The 19,040-nt window shown below is 45.2% G+C and overlaps 2 protein-coding genes across 6 annotated transcripts in view; both read left to right on the top strand.

Moving 5' to 3' along the window:
* The window catches only part of PELI3 (pellino E3 ubiquitin protein ligase family member 3), a 24,841-nt gene extending 20,758 nt beyond the window's left edge, over positions 1-4,083 (top strand). For both annotated transcript variants that reach the window (XM_070766773.1, XM_070766772.1), the window contains exons 5-7: positions 15-212; positions 1,666-1,854; positions 2,905-4,083. In XM_070766773.1, the coding sequence (XP_070622874.1) occupies positions 15-212; positions 1,666-1,854; positions 2,905-3,471 (954 nt within the window). In that variant the 3' untranslated portion in view covers positions 3,472-4,083. The remainder of the gene's footprint in view (positions 1-14; positions 213-1,665; positions 1,855-2,904) is intronic.
* Positions 4,084-10,360: 6,277 nt separating this feature from the next.
* DPP3 (dipeptidyl peptidase 3) overlaps positions 10,361-19,040 on the top strand; it is a 32,567-nt gene continuing 23,887 nt past the window's right edge. Inside the window, exons 1-6 of one of the 4 annotated variants that reach the window (XM_070766250.1) lie at positions 10,361-10,430; positions 11,215-11,273; positions 13,079-13,357; positions 16,424-16,513; positions 18,458-18,595; positions 18,722-18,796. In XM_070766250.1, coding sequence (XP_070622351.1) covers positions 13,088-13,357; positions 16,424-16,513; positions 18,458-18,595; positions 18,722-18,796 — 573 coding nt within the window. In that variant the 5' untranslated portion in view covers positions 10,361-10,430; positions 11,215-11,273; positions 13,079-13,087. Of the gene's footprint in view, positions 10,642-11,214; positions 11,274-13,078; positions 13,358-16,423; positions 16,514-18,457; positions 18,596-18,721; positions 18,797-19,040 lie in introns of all 4 variants that reach the window. The other 3 variants (XM_070766252.1, XM_070766251.1, XM_070766253.1) reach the window with 3 other exon arrangements.

Here is a 19,040-nt window from a genome sequence, read left to right as displayed (position 1 = left end):
TCTCTGTTTCCCAGATCGGCCGCTCAACGGAGAGCATGATCGATTTTGTGGTGACCGATACCACCCCGGGCACCAACTCATCCGTGGATGGACAGACAGCCCAAAGTACTATATCCCGCTTTGCCTGCCGCGTCATCTGCGAGAGAAACCCTCCCTACACCGCCCGGATTTACGCCGCTGGTTTCGACGCTTCCCGCAACATTTTCCTTGGAGTGAGTGAGTCACCAGGCAGCGTCTTGCGTGTGCGCGCGTGCGTGTAGTCCTCGACTTACGGCGATTCACTTATTGACCGTCCAAAGTCACAACGGCACTGGAAATCGGGACTTACGGCCGTTTTTCACAGTTGCAACTTTTGCAGCATCCCACGTGGTCACGTACGATCAAAATTTGGGCGCTCGGCCATGGGCTCATTATTTATGACCGTTGCAAAGTCCCAAGGGAGGGTGTGTGTGTGACGTGATCCTCCTTTTGTGACCCCCTGAGAAGCAAAGTCAAGAGTCAAGTATACAGATGGAGTTCATGAAGTCTTTCTTGATAAGTTTTATGCTTAAGGCCTTCCACCGTTTTTGTAGCATATCTGTTTGTAGGTGAGGTCTCCAGAACTGGAATACTGTGTTAAATAAATATTTAAATAAATAAATAAATAAAACCTAATCCTACGTAACGTCTAGATCAGTAAGGGGCGGGCATAAGTGCACCAGTGTGCCTTTAATCCCTTGTCCTACTGGGTTTTTTTTACTAGTATCATGTATATAAATATTATTATATCTCTGTATACCACCAATATTATTTATTTATTTGTTTGTTTGTTTGTTTGTTTGTTTGTTTGTTTGTCAAACAAGTATAGTATTATAGTACATATTAACATAACATAACATAAGTAGAACGTAGTAATAGAAAGAATAATAAGACAGTAGGACAAGGATATTAGGCACAAAATTGCCCTTATGCACGCCCCTTACAGACCTCTTAGAAAAGGGGAAAGGTCAATTGTAGATAATGTAAGGTTGAAGAATTTGGGGTTGGGGGAAGCAACAACAGAGTCAGGTAATGAGTTCCAGGGGGTGACCACTCTATTGCTGAAATCGTATTTTCTGCAGTCAAGTTTGGAGCGATTTACATTCAGTTTGTATCTATTACGTGCTCTTGTGTTGTTGTTGTTAAAGGTGAAGTAGTCACGGACAGGGAGTACATTATGATGTATGATTTTATGAACGACAGTTAAATCAGTTCGCAGACGACGTAGTTGTAAATTTTCTAGATTTAGTATTTGAAGTCTGGAGGAGTAGGGTAATTTGTTACGTGAGGAGGAGTGAAGGACTCTTCTTGTGAACTATTTCTGGACTCCTTCGCTTGTATTAATATCTGATATGCAGTGTGGATTCCACACAGGGGAACTATATTCTAGAATAGAATATGTACTTGACTAGATAGATATATAGATAGATAGATGGATGGATGGATGGATGGATGGATGGATGGATGGATGGATGGACGGACGGACGGACAAACAAACAAACAAATTAATTAATAAAAACTAGGTTCACCATCACGGATCTAGAGTCTGGTTGAATTTCACCTGAGTAGGTTTGAGTGAGGAGTAGTGGGGCATTGGCCAACCCGGACCTTAAAACCAGACTTTGATGCCTCGTCTCTCTTTGGCAGGAGAGAGCTGCGAAATGGAGGACCCCCGACGGGCTCATGGATGGCTTGACCACGAATGGCGTGCTTGTGATGCATCCCAACGGCGGTTTCAGCGAAGACTCCACTCCGGGAGTCTGGCGGGAGATCTCGGTGTGCGGGAACGTCTACGCTCTGCGGGACAGTCGCTCCGCCCAGCAGCGGGGAAAGCTGGTAGGTTGGCGATTCGACGGGGACGAGTGGATGACGCCTCGGTAGAGTTATCCACCGAGAGTGGATTACAACTCGGGATTTATAAGGATTAGGAGAAAGAGGAGATTTAGGAGTGCAAAGAGCAAGAAAGATCATTAGGGGACCGGAGGATAGAACATACGAAGGAAAGGTTGAAGGAATTGGGTAGTTTACCGGAAAGAAGGACTACGGAGACATGAAACCAAGGTGGCACAGTGGGTAGAGTGCTGGTACTGCAGGCCACTAAAGCTGACTGATAGATCTGCAGGTCAGCGGTTCAAATCTCATCACCGGCTCAAGGTTGACTCAGCCTTCCATCCTTCCGAGGTGGGTCAAATGAGGACCCGGATTGTGGGGGGCAATAGGCTGGCTCTGTTTTTAAAAAGTGCTAAGGCTAACATGTTTTAAGCCGCCCTGAGTCTAAGGAGAAGGGCGGCATCAAAAAATTGAATGAATGAATGAATGAATGAATGAATGAATAAATAAATAAACAATCTTCCAATAAGATTATTCTATTCTATTCTATTTTATTCTATTCTTTCATTCATTTGATTTTTGTGCCGCCCTTCTCAACCGACGCAGGGTGACTTACAACAGAATAAATACAATAAATACTCAGGCAGTTTGGCAGCAATTATATTTTCTGCAGTTCTGATTCTCCTCTGAAGTCTGTGTCGGTCTTGTTGGGTTGCAGAACCGAACCAGACATTTGCAGAGATGCAGATGACAGATTCAATCATTCTTATGTATGTATGTATGAATAAGGTTTCCTGCCTGAAGTCCGTGTTGGTCTTGTTGGGTTGCAGAACCGAACCAGACAATAGAGGTGCACATGACAGACTCAATCATTCCTTTGTAGGAATGAATGTATGAATGTATGTATGTATGTATGAATTAATGAATGAATGAATGAATGAATGAATAAATAAATAAATAAATAAATTGGGTTTCCTGCCTAAGCAGGGGGTTGGACTAGAAGACCTTCAGGGTCCCTTCCAACTATTAATCTCTCATCTTCTCCCGCAATCCTAGGTGGAAACGGAGTCCAACATCCTGGAGGACGGCTCCCTCATTGACCTCTGCGGGGCCACGCTCCTCTGGCGCACGTCGGAGGGTCTCCTGCGCACCCCGACTTTGCAACAGCTGGAGCTGCTGCGCCAAGAGGTCAACGCCGCCCGTCCCCAGTGCCCCGTGGGCTTCAGCACCTTGGCCTTCCCCAGCCTGGCCCAACGGGGCGTGGTGGAGAAACAGCAGCCGTGGGTCTACATCAACTGTGGCCACGTCCACGGTTTTCACAACTGGGGGTTCCGCAAAGAGAAAGGCGGGCTGGAGCGCGAGTGCCCCATGTGTCGGCGGCTGGGCCCTTACGTGCCTCTCTGGCTGGGCTACGAGGCCGGGCTGTATCTGGACGCCGGACGCCCCACCCACGCCTTCTGCCCCTGTGGCCACGTCTGTTCCGCCAAGACTGTCCAGTACTGGTCGCAGATCCCGCTGCCGCACGGCACCCATGCCTTCCATGCCGCCTGCCCTTTCTGCGGCACCTGGCTGACCGGCCAGCAGGGTTTCGTCCGGCTCATTTTCCAGGGACCCCTTGACTGAGGGGGGACGGGGCAGCGCGGCTCAACCGGCGGAGGAAAACGGTTGGAGGATAAACCACAACCTCCTCGTGGGCCGCCGCAGACCGCTCCATCTCGTCATTTGATTGTAACCAGACTTTGCATCAACCGGACGGCCGCTGCATCTCTTCCCATCCAAGCGTTTTTGGGGTGGGGTGGGGTTGGATTCCGATTCGGGGAGAGACGGACTCTCCTCGGTCCGCCTCCCCGTCCTCAACCCTCCCCGCGACCCAGTCGTTCCCTTCCCACCTAGAACCCGTCTCCGAGAAGCAGGGGTTCGCGCAACGGGGGACTGCCGGAATGGGGACCGTGTCGTTTTGGGTTCCGGAGGGGGAGGGGAGGGCTACGAAAGCCAGCCGATTATCTTCAAACAGGGTATGAATCGACAGAGGAAGCTCGAGTCGAAATCTGTCGCTTGGGCATTGTAGGCGATCTGCACGCCGCCGTCGCGAGATCTCTCGAACCCCCAGGTTTAGGGTTGTTGTTGCGAACCCAGCCGAGATCCGTGTTTGGATCAGAGGGGGGGTGGGCGGGGAGCCCAAGAAGAGCTTTGCTGTTGCTAACACAGATATAGATATATAGATATATATCTCCATTATACGGTGTGGGTCTCTTATTTTACGTACGGTCTCCCGCCTTCGTTTTGTACGGCTCAAGGTGTGGCCTACACCAGGATCCGTATTCAGGGGTGGGCTTCAAAGATTTTAGCAAGGGGTTCTTCTCGGCCCGATTGCTGGGTGGTGGGTGTGGCCTAGTCAGTCTCCGGCACCGGGCCGGGTGCGGGGTAGCTCTCCCAAGGCTCCGGAGGCTTTCCCGAACTTCCACTAGGCCCGTTTTTCGCCCAAGTCTTATTCTTAGTCACTGATGGACTGCTACCAAAACAATAAGTGTTCCGTTCTGGTAGAGATTTTCAGGATATGTGCGCAGCTGCGCGCCTCCAATGGGTGCATGCATGCCCCCCCCCAAAAAAATATTTCACTTCTGCGCATGCGCAGCAAATGATATCTTTTGTGGCCACAGCTGTCACCTGTTCACTGACTAGGAGGTCTGAATCCAGGAAGATCCCCAGGTTGTGATCACCCTGGAATATTATAGATCAGAGTGTGGATGGACTGGTTTTCTATCCCATTACAGGGGAAGGACTTTCCCTTCCAAACTGACCAGCCATCTATTTATTGATTGATTTTATTTATTTATTTGACTTCTATGCCACCCAATCCCGAAGGACTCAGGGCGGCTTACAACAGCGGTATAAGTACAATAAGAATAAATACAAAACAGTAAAAGAAGTTGAACAGTTGACTGTCTTCGGAGAGGGGTGGCATACAAATCTAATAAATTATTATTATAATAAAGTATTTATTATTTATTAATATTAATATCAATATATATTAATATTAATTAATATTATTATTAATAATAAATATTATTGTTTATTATTATTATAAATAATAATAACAACCAACAACAACAACAACAATAATAATTATTATTATCTGAGGTTAAAACATAACAAACTAAAAAAAACATTAAAATAGAGAGAAATAGATGAAATCAGAGTTTAATAAAAAGTTATTATAAAAAGAAAACCACACATATACATACCATTTTTACAGTTGACTATCAAGCTGTGAATTTGTGGCCCCCCAGGCCTGTCGGCAAAGCCAGGTCTTTGTAGCTTTGCGCAGGGCCACCAGGGTGGGAGCAGTACGGATATCAGGGGGAATTTGGTTCCACAAAGCCGGGGCAACCACAGAGAAGGCCTTCCCCTGCAGTCCCGCCAACCTGCATTGCTTAGTCGATGGGACCCGGAGGAGGCCAATCCTGTGAGCTCTTATTGGTCTCTGGGAGGTATGCGGCAAGAGGCGGTCCTGTAAATTCCCGCTCAACTTTTCTTTACAAGTAATTTTGGGGTGGCGGCGTAATCATCCTTTAGTGGACGAAAGAAGAAGAAAGACCATGGCTAGGCCAACTTTTTCCACCTATCCTATGCGGAAGCAAAAACATCGGCGGAAATCGACGACATCGAGCGTCTTCACACAAGATTTCGCTTGCTGCACATGCAGAGAAGTGAAATCTCGCGCCAACGGCCGCGCACCGCCTCTGACAGCATCAGAAGGCGCATTAGTAGTACCGAAGACGGCAGGCCTTGCCTGGACTTAGAGGCCGCGTGGGGACTCCTGGGAGAAGCAGGGTGGGTGTGGCCAGCCAGGAGTGGGATTTGGGGGGTCTTCGACCCGCCCAGAATCTTAGCTACAGGTTCCCCCGAACCCCTGCGAGCCCCCAGCAGCCCATCCCTGTCCTTATTCAGCAACCACCACCACATGAATTGGGCCGAGGGAGAAGGTTAGGCCCAAAGTCACTAAACTGGTTTTCACGCCTAAAACCTTTGCCACCCCATCTAAAATGCCTCTGTTTTAATTTTCTCGTGGAAATTCGGGGACCGTTGGGGGGGGGGTGTCTTCTCTGGATCTAATTAAAACCCTTTGCATTCCTCTTCCAATTGAGAGGGGAAAAAATTACTTTATAATGCGATGTTACTTCTCGGACTCCGTGACTTTAATAAGTGTGGACTTCCACTCCCAGGATTATCCAGTCAGCATGGTGCCTCGGGAATTCTGGGAATTGAATTCCTCCCATGTTAAAATATGCTGGTTGGGGAATTCTGGGAATTAAAGTCCACCCATCTCAAAGCAAGCTGGTTGGGGAATTCTGGGAGTGGAAGTCCAATCTTCTCAAAACAAGCTCACTGGAGAATTCTGGGAATTGAATTCCTCCCATGTTAAAATATGCTGGTTGGGGAATACTGGAAGTTTAAATCCAATCTTCTCAAAGCAAGCTGACTAGAGAATTCTGGGAATTGAATTCCCCCCATGTTAAAACATGCTGGTTGGGGAATTCTGGGCGTTGAAGTCCACCTATCCTAAAGTATGCTGGTTGGAAGTTTAAATCCAATCTTCTCAAAGCAAGCTGACTGGAGGATTCTGGGAGTTGAAATCCTCCCACCTTAAAACATGCGGGCTGGGGAATTCTGGGAGTTGAAGTCCACCCCTCTCAAAGCAAGCTGACTGGGGAATTCTGGGAGTTGAAGCCAACATATCTTAAAGGAGAGGTCTTCAAACTTGGCAACTTTTAAGACTTGTGGACGTCAACTCCCAGAATTCCCCAGCCAGCATAGCTGGCTGGAGAATTCTGGGAATTGAAGCAGTGTTCCCTCTAATTTTTTTGGGGGGTGGGCGGAAAAGTATAGTGTCTGAGCGGCAGTCCCTTCGGGACTGGGCGGCACACAAATAATAAATAAATAAACAAATAAACAAACAAACAAACAAATAAATAAATAAAAAACCCACCCTGTTTTGCCTCAGAGAATTTCAAAATAAAATACGGTACTGTGTGTCTATAACAGTGAGCTCATAATAGGGCAACTCTATCAATATCAAAATGCCCCTTAAATAGTTGAGCTAGTTTCAAACTAGATTTTGATTTTCTTTCTCTCTTCCTTACTCCCATTCTTTTTCTTTCTCTTTTCCTTCCTCTCTTTTTTCTATCTGTTTCTCTCTCTTCCTCTCTCTCTCCTTCCCTCTCACTCTTTCCCTCTCGGCTTCTGGGCAGGTTTGGAAAACTCTGAGTTGATGATGATTTTTAAGTGAGCGATTGCTCACTGCTCAGCTTAGAGGGAACTATGAATTGAAGTCCACTAGTCTCATTAAAGTTGCCAAGATTAAGGACACTTGTTTTAAAGTCTGCTGGCTGAGGAATTCTGGGAATGGAGGTCCGTTCATTTTAAAGCAATCTGACTGGGGAATCCTGGGAGTTGAAGTCCATTCATCTTAAGACATTATAGTTGGGGAATTCCATCTTAAAACATGCTGGCCCAGGAATTCTGGGAGTTGAAGTTCACACATCTTAAAAGTGCCCAGGTTGATAAACATGTGGGGTATGGTTTTTGTAATATCTCTGTGTTCCCCATAACATTCCCCTGTTTTATGCTTCCAAATTAATCAGTGGATTTTTTTTTTTAAGCTGGTAAAAAAGTTGAATTATAACCTCGGCCCGACGTAGGATATTACAACCCAAAAAGTAACTGGAGGTGGAAACTTCACTCCTTGTTGGATAGTGTGTGAAAGCTTTCGTAAGGGTTAAATAAGGTCCAGGAGGGAAGTGTTTTTAATAGGAAAGGGAACACAAGAACAAGGGGACACAATCTGAAGTGAGTTGGGGGAAAGATCAAAAGCAACATGAGAAAATATTATTTGACTGAAAGAGTAGTAGATCCTTGGAACAAACTTCCAGCAGACGTGGTTGGTAAATCCACAGTAACTGAATTTAAACATGCCTGGGATAAACATAGATCCATCCTAAGATAAAATACAGGAAATAGTATAAGGGCAGACTAGATGGACCATGAGGTCTTTTTCTGCTGTCAGACTTCTATGTTTCTATGTTTCTTGGTTATAGGGGGTAAGCTCAGCCATTGAGAAGACCCAAAGGGTGAGGGCAGTGATGGTGAAGCCCTTTTTTCCCTCGGGGGCCGAAAGAGCATGGGCGTGCACTATCGTGCATGTGTGAGTGCCCACATCCATAATTCAATGTCTAGGGAGGGCGAAAACAGCTTTTCCCCCCCAGAGGCTGGAAATGGCCTATTTCCCAACTTCTGGTGGGCCCAGTAGGCTCGTGTTTTGCCCTCCCCAGGTTCCAACGGCTTCCCTGGAACCAGGGAGGGTAAAAACGCCCTCCCCTGTCTTTCCCAAAGCTCTCTGGAAGCCAAAAACGCCCTCCCAGAGCCTCCATGCTGGCCGGCACTCATGCACGTTGGAGCTGAGCTAGGGCAACGGCTCGCGGGTCAGGAGATATGGCTCCATGTGCCACCCGTGCCATAGGTTTGCCGTCACTGGTTTAGGGTTATGAACCTCCAAAGGAAGAAACCAGGGAAAATGCAACACGGATCTCGACTGCAGGACACGCGAAGAGCTTCGCCTTCATCTCAAATGGTGAAGGTGGGATAGAATCAAGTTCTAGTAATATCGCTTTATAAAGCCTTATGGGAATATTGCATCCCGTTTTGGTCAGGTGTTATATAAAAGAAGATGTTGCAGACACTTCTGGAAAGAGGGAAGGGAAACGAAGAAAAGAGAAAAAAAGGATACAGGAAGGAAAAAGCAGGAGAGAATGGGAGGGAAAGAAGGAAGAAAAGGGAAAGGAGAGGAGAGGAGGAAAAGAAGGAAAGAAGGAGGGAGGGAGTGAAAGAAATGGGGGGAAAGGTAGGAATGAGGGAGAGAGGAAAGAAAGAGGGAGGGAGGAAAAAGAAATGGAAAAAAGGAAGGAAGGATACAGGAAGGAAGGAGAATGGGAGGGAAGGGGGAAGAAAATGGAAAGGGAAGGAGGAAAGAAGGAAGGAGAGAAGGAGGGAGGGAGGAAAGAAGGAGGGAGGGAGGAAAAGAAATGGGGGGAAAGGTAGGAATGAGGGAGAGAGGAAAGAAAGAGGGAGGAGGAAAAAGAAATGAAAAAAGGAAGGGAGAAAGGATACAGGAAGGAAGGAGAATGGGAGGGAAGGGGGAAGAAAATGGAAAGGGAAGGAGGAAAGAAGGAAGGAGATAAGGAGGGAGGGAGGAAAGAAGGAGGGAGGGAGGAAAAGAAATGGGGGGAAAGGTAGGAATGAGGGAGAGAGGAAAGAAAGAGGGAGGGAGGAAAAAGAAATGGAAAAAAGGAAGGAAGGATACAGGAAGGAAGGAGAATGGGAGGGAAGGGGGAAGAAAATGGAAAGGGAAGGAGGAAAGAAGGAAGGAGATAAGGAGGGAGGGAGGAAAGAAGGAGGGAGGGAGGAAAAGAAATGGGGGGAAAGGTAGGAATGAGGGAGAGAGGAAAGAAAGAGGGAGGAGGAAAAAGAAATGAAAAAAGGAAGGGAGAAAGGATACAGGAAGGAAGGAGAATGGGAGGGTAGGGGGAAGAAAATGGAAAGGGAAGGAGGAAAGAAGGAAGGAGAGAAGGAGGGAGGGAGGAAAGAAGGAGGGAGGGAGGAAAAGAAATGGGGGGAAAGGTAGGAATGAGGGAGAGAGGAAAGAAAGAGGGAGGAGGAAAAAGAAATGAAAAAAGGAAGGGAGAAAGGATACAGGAAGGAAGGAGAATGGGAGGGTAGGGGGAAGAAAATGGAAAGAGGAAAGAAGGAGGGAGGGAGGAAAAGAAATGGGAAAAAGGAAGAAAGAAAGGATATGGGAAGGAACAGGAGAAAATGGGAGGGAAGGGGGAAGAAAATGGAAAGAAAGGGAAGGAGGAAAGAAGGTAGGAATGAGGGAGGGAGGAAAGGAGGAGGGAGGGAGGAAAAGAAACAGAAAAAAGGAAGGAAGGAAGGATACAGGAAGGAAGGAACGGGAAAGAAAGGGAGGGCAGGGGGAAGAAAATGGAAAGAAAGGGAAGGAGGAAAGAAGGAGAGAAGGAAGGGAGAAGGGAGCAAAAGAAAAAAGATACAAGGAGAAGAATAGTAGGAGAGAATGGGAGGGAAGGAGAGAAAGAAGGAAAAAGGGACAAAAGGAAAAAAGGAAAAAAGATACAAGGAGGAAGAATAGTAGGAGAGAATGGGAAGAAGGAAGAAGGGAGGAAAAGATAAATAAAGGATACAAGGAGGAAGGAACGAAGGAGAGAAGTGGAAAGAAGGAAGGAAAAAGGAAGGAATAGAGGGAAGGAAGGAAGGAGTGGACGGAGGGAGAGAGAAAACAAGATGAGAAGAATTAGGGGGGAAAAAGCCAGCAAAAAGAACGAATCAAGCCAAAAAGGGGAAAAAAAGAAAAGGCCGGCCTTCGGTCTCCCAGCAACGCAGCTATCACCCTCCATTGGCTGGATGCGCCCGGAGGGGCGTGTCCGCCCGATAGCCGAGCCGAATGGCCGAGCCGAGAAGGGGGCGTGGCAGGAAGTTGGGAAGTCTCGCAGGGCGGCGAGCTGCTGCAGGTGAGCGGAGCGGCCGGTCACGTGGGCGCGGGTGCGGGCAGTCTCGTGGGAACGGGAGCACGCGTGTACACCCACCCGGGTACTCTTGACCTCGGACCCGCCCTCGGGGCAATCCTCGAAGTCGGTGGAGATCTCAGGAGGGCGGGTCGCCTGGAAGCCCTCTGGGTTTCAAAAAAGCAAGTTTCTGGTCCTCGTGGTTTTGGAGAGGCAGGTGGGATTCACCGCAGAGGAAGCTGGTGGCCTGTGGATCGTGGGGAGGACAATTTGGGATGGCAAAGGGGATCGCCAGCCTGTTGGACAGGCAAATCCCTTCCCCACCCGCCTCCCCTGGAAATGGCTGGCAGGGAAGGGAAGGACTTTGTCCCAAAGAGGCTTCATTGATTTTATTTCCTCCCAAGAGTGCAACTGGACTTTCTGGTTGGGTTTTTTCCCCCCCTCCCTTTTGAAGACGTTTCGCTTCCCAAACCCAAGAAGCTTCTTCCGTTCTGACCGTTTCCCACCGTGCAAGTCAGAACGGAAGAAGCTTCCTTGAGGGGAGAAGCGAAACGTCTTCAAAGAACAAAAAAAAAACCCACCCAGAAAATCCAGTTGCAATCTTGTGGGAGGAAAAAAAAAAGTACTTTTTGGGAGAACCACGAGTGAGTTGAGAGGACTTTGTTTAGGTAACGCAGGGCGCAACCTGCTCCTTGTAAAGCCATATAAAAATTGCCCCCTGTTTAGGAAAATGTTAGAATATGAAAACATGGGTTTGGGGTTTTTTCCACTTTTTCTTCTTCTTTTCCAGGTTTAAAGCAACAGATTTTATGTCTGGCAGTTGCTACTTGAATTCAGGAAGAATCTGAGGTATTGGGGACGGGCTAAGGAAAAAGGGTCCCTTCCTTCTTTCCTTCCTTCCATTCATCCTTCTTTCCATTCTTCCTTCCTTTCTTTCATCCTTCCTCCTTCCTTCCTTCCTGTCATCCTTGCTTCCCTTCCTTCCTTCTTCCTTCCTTCTATTCTTCCTTATTTCCTTCCTGTCATCCTTCCCTCCCTCCTTCCTTCTTCCTTTCTTTCTTCCTTCCATTCATCCCATCCTCCCTCCCTTCTTCCTTCATTCCTTCCATTCCTTCCTTCTTTCTTATCATCCTTCCCTCCCTTACCCCTCCCTCCTTGTTTCCTCCCATTCATCCTTCCTTCCCTCCCTCCTTCTTCCCTCCTTTCTTCCTCACATTAATCCTTTCCTCCCTACCTCCATGTATCCTTCCTTCCTTCATCCTTTCTTCTTTCCATTCATCCTTTCCTTATTCCTTCCTTCTTTCCATTCTTCCTTCCTTCCTTCCTTCCTGTCATCCTTGCTTTCCTTCCTTCCTTCTTCCTTCCTTCTATTCTTCCTTCTTTCCTTCCTGTCATCCTTCCCTCCCTCCTTCCTTCTTCCTTTCTTTCTTCCTTCCATTCATCCTATCCTCCCTCCCTTCTTCCTCCCTTCTTCCTTCCTTCCTTCCATTCCTTCCTTCTTATCATCCTTCCCTCCCTTCCCCCTCCCTCCTTCTTCCTTCCTTTCTTCCTCCCATTCATCCTTTCCTCCCTACCTCCATGTATCCTTCCTTCCTTCATCCTTTCTTCTTTCCATCCATCCTTCCATCCATCCTTCCATTCATCCTTTCCTTCCTCCTTCCTTCCTTCCATTCATCCTTCCCCTTCCCCTTATTTATTGATTTTTTTATCCTGACTTAATTTTATTAATAAGTAACTCAATGCAGCAAATATGTTCAATGCACTTCCTATTTTCCCCACAACAACCCTGTGAGGTGGAATGGGTTGGAGAGGGGGAGTGACCTAAAGTCACCCACCCAGTTTTCATGCCTGGTGATTGACCCAAAGTCCTCCACTTGGTTTTGACAAAATTGAACGGGTCCAAAGACGGGCTACAAGAATGGTGGGAGGTCTTAAGCATAAAACGTACTGTATCAGGAAAGACTTCATGAACTCAATCTGTATAGTCTGGAGGCAGAAGGAAAAGGGGGGACATGATCGAAACATTTAAATATGTTAAAGGGTTAAATAAGGTTCAGGAGGGAAGTGTTTTTAATAGGAAAGTGAACACAAGAACAAGGGGACACAATCTGAAGTTAGTTGGGAGAAAGATCAAAAGCAACATGAGAAAATATTATTTTACTGAAAGAGTAGTAGATCCTTGGAACAAACTTCCAGCAGACATGGTTGATAAATCCACAGTCACTGAATTTAAACATGCCTGGGATAAACATATATCCATCTTAAGATGAAATACAGAAAATAGTATAAGGGCAGACTAGATGGATCATGAGGTCGTTTCTGCCATCAGTCTTCTATGTTGCTATGTTTTCATGCCTAAGGCAGGACTAGAACTCGCCGTCTCCTGGTGATTGGCTAAAAGTCACCCAGCCAGCTTTCATGCCTAAGGCAGGACTAGAACTCACAGTCTCCTGGTAATTGGCTCCAAGTCAACCAATCAGCTTTCATACCTAAAGCAGGACTAGACTTCATTGTCTCCCAGTCTCCAGCCTGGTGCCTTAACCACTAGACCAAACTGTCTCTGTTTTTATCTTTATAATAAAGACGTTTTTATAGGAAATTACCTACCGTGACTGGGCTGAAGGACGATGCCTCAGTTTCCTCCATTTTTCCAGGTTGGCGTCATGGTGGACTCTCACTACGTTTTACCCAACGACATTGGGATCGCGGCCTTGGATTGTGCCGAAGCCTTTGAGCTGTTGTCCCCGGAAGAGAAACTCTATGCTCACTACTTGTCACGAGCTTGCTGGTACGGGGGACTGGCGGTCCTGTTGCAAACGTCCCCGGAATCTCCCGCCATTTACGTCCTCCTCTCCCGCATCTTCCGAACCCAGGACCCGAGTGAGTTACAAGAGGTGGCCCGTTCGCTCGGCATCGCGGATGAAGAATATCAGGTAAGCAATCAATCGGAAGGCGGCTGGGAGGGATCGTGGAGGTCTTCTAGTCCAGCTCCCTGCTCGAGCAGGAGACGGTGTCCCATTTCAGACAAGTGACCGGCCCTTCTCTTCTTAAAATCAATCGGTCAATCAAAATAGATCTGGAAGGGACCTCGGTGGTCTTCTAGTCCAGCTCCCTACTCAAGCAGGAGAACTCTTGGGAGCCGCACCGAGTCTTCGGAAAAGGGCAGCATACAGATCTAATAATTAATAATAATAATAATAATAATAATAATAATAATAATAATAACTTATAGCAGTGATATAAGGCCGCACCCATAATGCAATGCCCCCCCGGCGTTTACACTGCCCCCATGCATGTGTAACCTGCCCCGTTCTGAACCGCCTCCACTGTACATCCGCGCACAAGTACCCCTATCCCCCGCAGCACCCTATTTTGGGCCTAGCAGGCCTCCCTGAAGCCTCCAGAACCCATTTCCGGACTTCTGGTAGGCCTGTTTTCCACTCTCCCCAGGCTCCAGAGGATTTCCTGGAGCCTGGAGAGGGTGAAAAACAGGCCTCCTCAGGCCCTCCAGAGGCTCTCTGGCAGCTGGAAAAAGCCCATTTCCGGACTTCCGGTAGGCCTGTTTTTCACTTTTCACCCTCCCCAGACTCTGCAGGCTTTCCTAGAGGCTGGAGAGGGCGAAAACTGCCGCGTCAGGCCCTCCGGAGGCTTTCTGGTGGCCAGAAAAGGCCCATTTCCAGGATTCCTGAAGGCCCATTTTTGCCTTCCCAGAGCCTCCGGGCAAACTGGCATTTAAAATAGTCCTCATGGAGACTCTTGGGAGGGGAAAGGCGGTGTGGGCGGGCCTGCTCACATGCATGCGCAGTAGAGGTGACCTAGGGCAACAGCTCACTTGCCCACTGAGATGGCTGCGCATGCTGCAGGTTCACCATCATGGACCTATACCATGGGTAGGCAAAGCTGGCTCTTCTATGACTTGTGGACTTCAACTCCCAGAATTCCTGAGCTGAGATGATTGGCTCAGGAATTCTGGGAGTTGAAGTCCACAAGTCATAGAGGAGCCAACTTTGCCTACCCCTGACCTATACCATGTCTTCTTTAAATCCCGTGATGACTTCTGGCGGCAAGCTGTTCCACTGGTTAACTGTCTCAAGTTTCTCCTCAGTTCCAAGTTACTTCTCCCTTTGATTAGGTTTCCCTCCATTGTTTCTTGTCTTGCTTTCTGCTTCTTTGGAAAATAAATTGTCTCCCTCTCCTTTGTGGCAGCTCCTCAAATACTGAAATACTGCTATTATGTCATCATTAATTCCTCTCTTCTCTAGATTGTCCAAACCCAATTCTTCATATATACAATCTGAAGTTAGTTGGGGGAAAGATCAAAAGCAACATGAGAAAATATTATTTCACTGAAAGAGTAGTAGATCCTTGGAACAAACTTCCAGCAGACGTGGTTGGTAAATCCACAGTAACTGAATTTAAACATGCCTGGGATAAACATCCATCCATTGTAAGATGAAATACAGGAAATAGTATAAGGGCAGACTAGATGGACCATGAGATCTTTTTCTGCCGTCAGTCTTCTATGTTTCTCTGTTTCTATATTCTTCATATATTTTAGTCTCCAGTCCCTTAAATCATCTTGGTTGCTCTTCCCTCACTCTCTTTCCAAAACCTCAACGTAATAATAATTAATAATAATTTATTAGATTTGTATGCCGCCCCCTCTCTGAGGACTCTTTTTTGTAATTTTGCAAACATCTTTTTGTAATGTGGTGACCAAAACTGGATGCAGTATTCCCAGTTTGGCCTTTCTAAGGTTTAATAAAGCGGTACTAATACCTCATGTGGTTTTGATTCTAGGCCTTTGTTCGTGCAACCAAGGATCGTATTCGCTTTTACAAATCCAATTAAATCTTACATCTTTTGGTTGCTACTGGACATGGCTGGCTCATATTTCAATGACCGTACACTAGGACTCCATGGTTCCTCTCATGGTTACTGGTTTCGAGTCACTTAAACACAGTTGCTTAAACTTCGGAGTCTTTGGAGAAGGGTGGCATATAAATTATTATTATTATTATTATTATTATTATTGTCATTGTTTCACATTTAATGACCGCACAATCCTTGGTCCTTGGTAATTTTTCACATTTAATGACTGCACAATCCTTGGTCCATGCGATCCAAATTTGGACTCCATGGTCCATCTCATGGTTACTGGTGGTTTTGAGTCACAGTTCGGAGTCTTTGGAAAAGGGCGGTATATAAATTTTATTATTATTATTATTATTATTATTATTATTGTTGTTGTTGTTGTTGTTTGTTGATGTTGATGTTGTTAATAATAATAATAATAATAATAATAATAATAATAATAATAATAATAATAATAATAATATAATGGGTTTTCTTGCCAAAGTAGAAAACTTTGCTACATTATTTGATGCCTGCGACAATTTTATACCTCATGATTCTTAACAAATGTACACTGCTCAAAAAGAAATAAAATAAAGGGAACGCTTAAACAACACACTATAACTCCAAGTAAATCAAACTTCTCTGAAATCAAACTGTTCACTTAAGAAGCAACGTTGATTGACAATCAATTTCACATGCCGTTGTGCAAATATTTCCTTTATTCAGATCTAGGGTGTGTTGTTTGAGTGTTCCCTTTATTTTTTTTGAGCAATGTATATTTTCTTTTAGAGCAATTCCTTGTGTGTCCTCATTTGGCCAATAAAAAATTCTGTTCTATTCTATTAAATTTCGTGTTTTTTGAAAGGATCCCTTTTTTAAGTCTGTCAAGATCCTTTTGGATCCTGAGCTTGTCTTCTGGGGGGGTCGGCGACTTCTGCCAGGTTAGCGTCGTCTGCCAATTTGATGAATTTCCCTTCTATCCCCCTCAGTCATTTAGGTCAATACTGAAGAGTATTGAGCACAATTTTGTGGTAAAGTACTGGAGATCATTTTTATTTCTTTTCCTTGCTTTCTGTTGACGTCAATTTTGGATAAAAATTAAGCTCTGGTTTTGTAAATAAAATGGATTTTCTCCCTTGCAGGCATTTCTGGTTTACACGGCGGCCATTTATGCCAATATGGGCAACTACAAGTCCTTTGGGGACACCAAATTTGTTCCCAGTCTCCCTAAGGTGAGCGCTGAAAAAAAGTCTAATAATTAACTTTTTAACATCTTTCCTTCAGCCAATCAGAAAACTCTTTAGACCTCATTGGGCAAGGGTTTGATGGAGGGGGCGGAGTCTTGCCAGTGGCTCCGCCCCTCTTTGGCCTTAAATATTTTTACTTTTATGTTTATTTATTGTCATTTTTTCCCTCAGGTCCAGTTTGAATTCTTTATTTTCATTTTCAATTTGTTTCAAAGGTTTGTTTTTTTTCATTCTTCTTGCTTACTTTGATTTCTGATATACTATATATTTTTAGTCCTGATTTTTTTTCCCACCTCACTTTCATTGGCTTTCTTTTATTTTTATTTATTTTTTATTTCTTTTAATTATTACTTTCCTCCTCATTATTTGTCTTCGGAGAGGGGCGGCATACAAATCTAATAAATTATTATTATTATTATTATTATTATTATTATTATTATTATTATTTCAGTTTTGCATCACTAATTTGAGGTTCTTTTGTTTGTCGTTTTGGTTTTCTTTTAGCTTTCATTTTTATTCTCTCTCATAATTCCTTTCCTCACCTTTATTTGTATTTTATTTCATTTCCCCCCCATTTATATGCCGCCCCTCTCCGAAGACTCGGGGTGGCTAACAACAATATAAAAAGACAATGTAAACAAATCTAATATTAAAAATAATCTAAAAAACCCCAATTTAAAGAACCACTCATACATACAAGCATACCATGTATAAATTCTATAAGCCTAGGGGGAAGGGGAAAATTTCAATTCCCCCATGCCTGACGACAGAGGTGGGTTTTAAGGAGCTTGCAAAAGGCAAGGAGGGTGGGGGCAACCCTGATCTCTGGGGGGAGCTGGTTCCAGAGGGTCGGGGCCGCCACAGAGAAGGCTCTTCTCCTGGGCCCCGCCAAAGGACATTGCTTAGTCGACGGGACCCGGAGAAGGCCAACTCTGTGGGACCTAACCGGTCACTGGGATTCGTGCGGCAGAAGGCGGTCCCGGAGATATTCTGGTCTGATCCCATTGCTAATTTGAGGGATTTTTTTGTTGTGATTTTGGTTTTCTTTTAGTTTCCATTTTATTCCTTTCCTTTGTTTTTCATTTTCATTTTGCTCTAGTTTCAATTTAATTTTTCTTTCGTTTTCCTCTTCGTTCTTCTTTTTCATATTTATTTTGACCCTTTTCATTTGGATTTTTGTTTTAATTTTTAGCAATAGCCCTTATAGACTGCTTTACAGGCCTCTCTAAGTGGTTTGCAGAGTCAGCCCCCGCCAACAAAAAATAGCAATAGCATTTATTATTATTATTATTATTATTATTTATTATTATTATTTATTAGATTTGTATGCCGCCCCTCTCCGAAGACTTGGGGCGGCTCACAACAGTAATAAAAACAATATAGTAGTGGAACAAATCTAATATTAAAAAACATATAAAACCCTATCATTGTTTTTTTTAAAAAACCAAAAAAACCAAACAGCACATTCATACCAAACATAAAGTATTAAAAAAAGCCTGGGGGAAAGGTGTCTCAACTCCCCCATGCCTGGCAGTATAAGTGAGTCTTGGAGTAGTTTACGAAAGACAGGGAGGGTGGGGGCAGTTCTAATCTCCAGGGGGAGTTGGTTCCAGAGAGCCGGGGCTGCCACAGAGAAGGCTCTTCCCCTGGAGCCCGCCAAACGACATTGTTTAGTCGACAGGACCCGGAGAAGGCCAACTCTGTGGGACCTTATCGGTCGCTGGGATTCGTGCAGTAGCAGACGGTTCCGGAGGTACTCTGGACTTCATTGTGTTTTTATAGCCCTCTCCAAGCAGTTTACAGAATCAGCATATTGCCCCCAACAATCTGCATCATCATTTGACCTATCTTGGAAAGATGGAAGTTAAGTCAACCTTGACTCTATTTTATCTTTTTACTTTATCTTTTGTTTCTTTTTTTCCCCCCTAGGAAAACCTGAAGAAGGTGGTGTGGGCGAGCCAAGCATTTTTGGAAAACCCGGAAGAGATGGAAGCTTTGTGGAAGAGCTGCGAGAAGCTAATGTATTCCCTGGAGCCCCTTCAGAGGCACTTAGGGCTCAGTGGGGAGGTATTGTCCTTGGGCCCATCTGAGTCCCATTTCTAAGCAGAGGGGTGGAAATCGGCCATTTGGGGTGAGGGATGGGTCTCTGACATCCATGCCTGGAACTCTCAGGGTACCTCTCCTTTTTCTTAGGGGGTTTCCACATACTTCTCTGCAAATTGTTCCATGAAAGATGCAAAACTGGCTCAGAAATTCCTGGATTCTCAGGTACGGTAGGAATTTTAGGAATTTTATTTATTTTATTTTATTTATTTATTTTATTTTATTATTTTATTATTTATTTTATTTTATTTTATTTTATTAGATTTGTATGCCGCCCCTCTCCGTAGGCTCGGGGCGGCTAACAACAATAATAAAAACAGCATGTAACAAATCTAATATTTAAAACCACAAAAAAACCCTTATTAAAAACAAAACACACACGCAAACATACCATGCATAAATTGTATAG

Source organism: Erythrolamprus reginae, chromosome 13 (assembly GCF_031021105.1).
Source record: "Erythrolamprus reginae isolate rEryReg1 chromosome 13, rEryReg1.hap1, whole genome shotgun sequence".
NCBI classification, from domain to species: domain Eukaryota; kingdom Metazoa; phylum Chordata; class Lepidosauria; order Squamata; family Dipsadidae; genus Erythrolamprus; species Erythrolamprus reginae.
The sequence above is the reverse complement of the archived record's forward strand: the minus strand, read 5'-3'. Positions and strand labels throughout refer to the sequence as shown.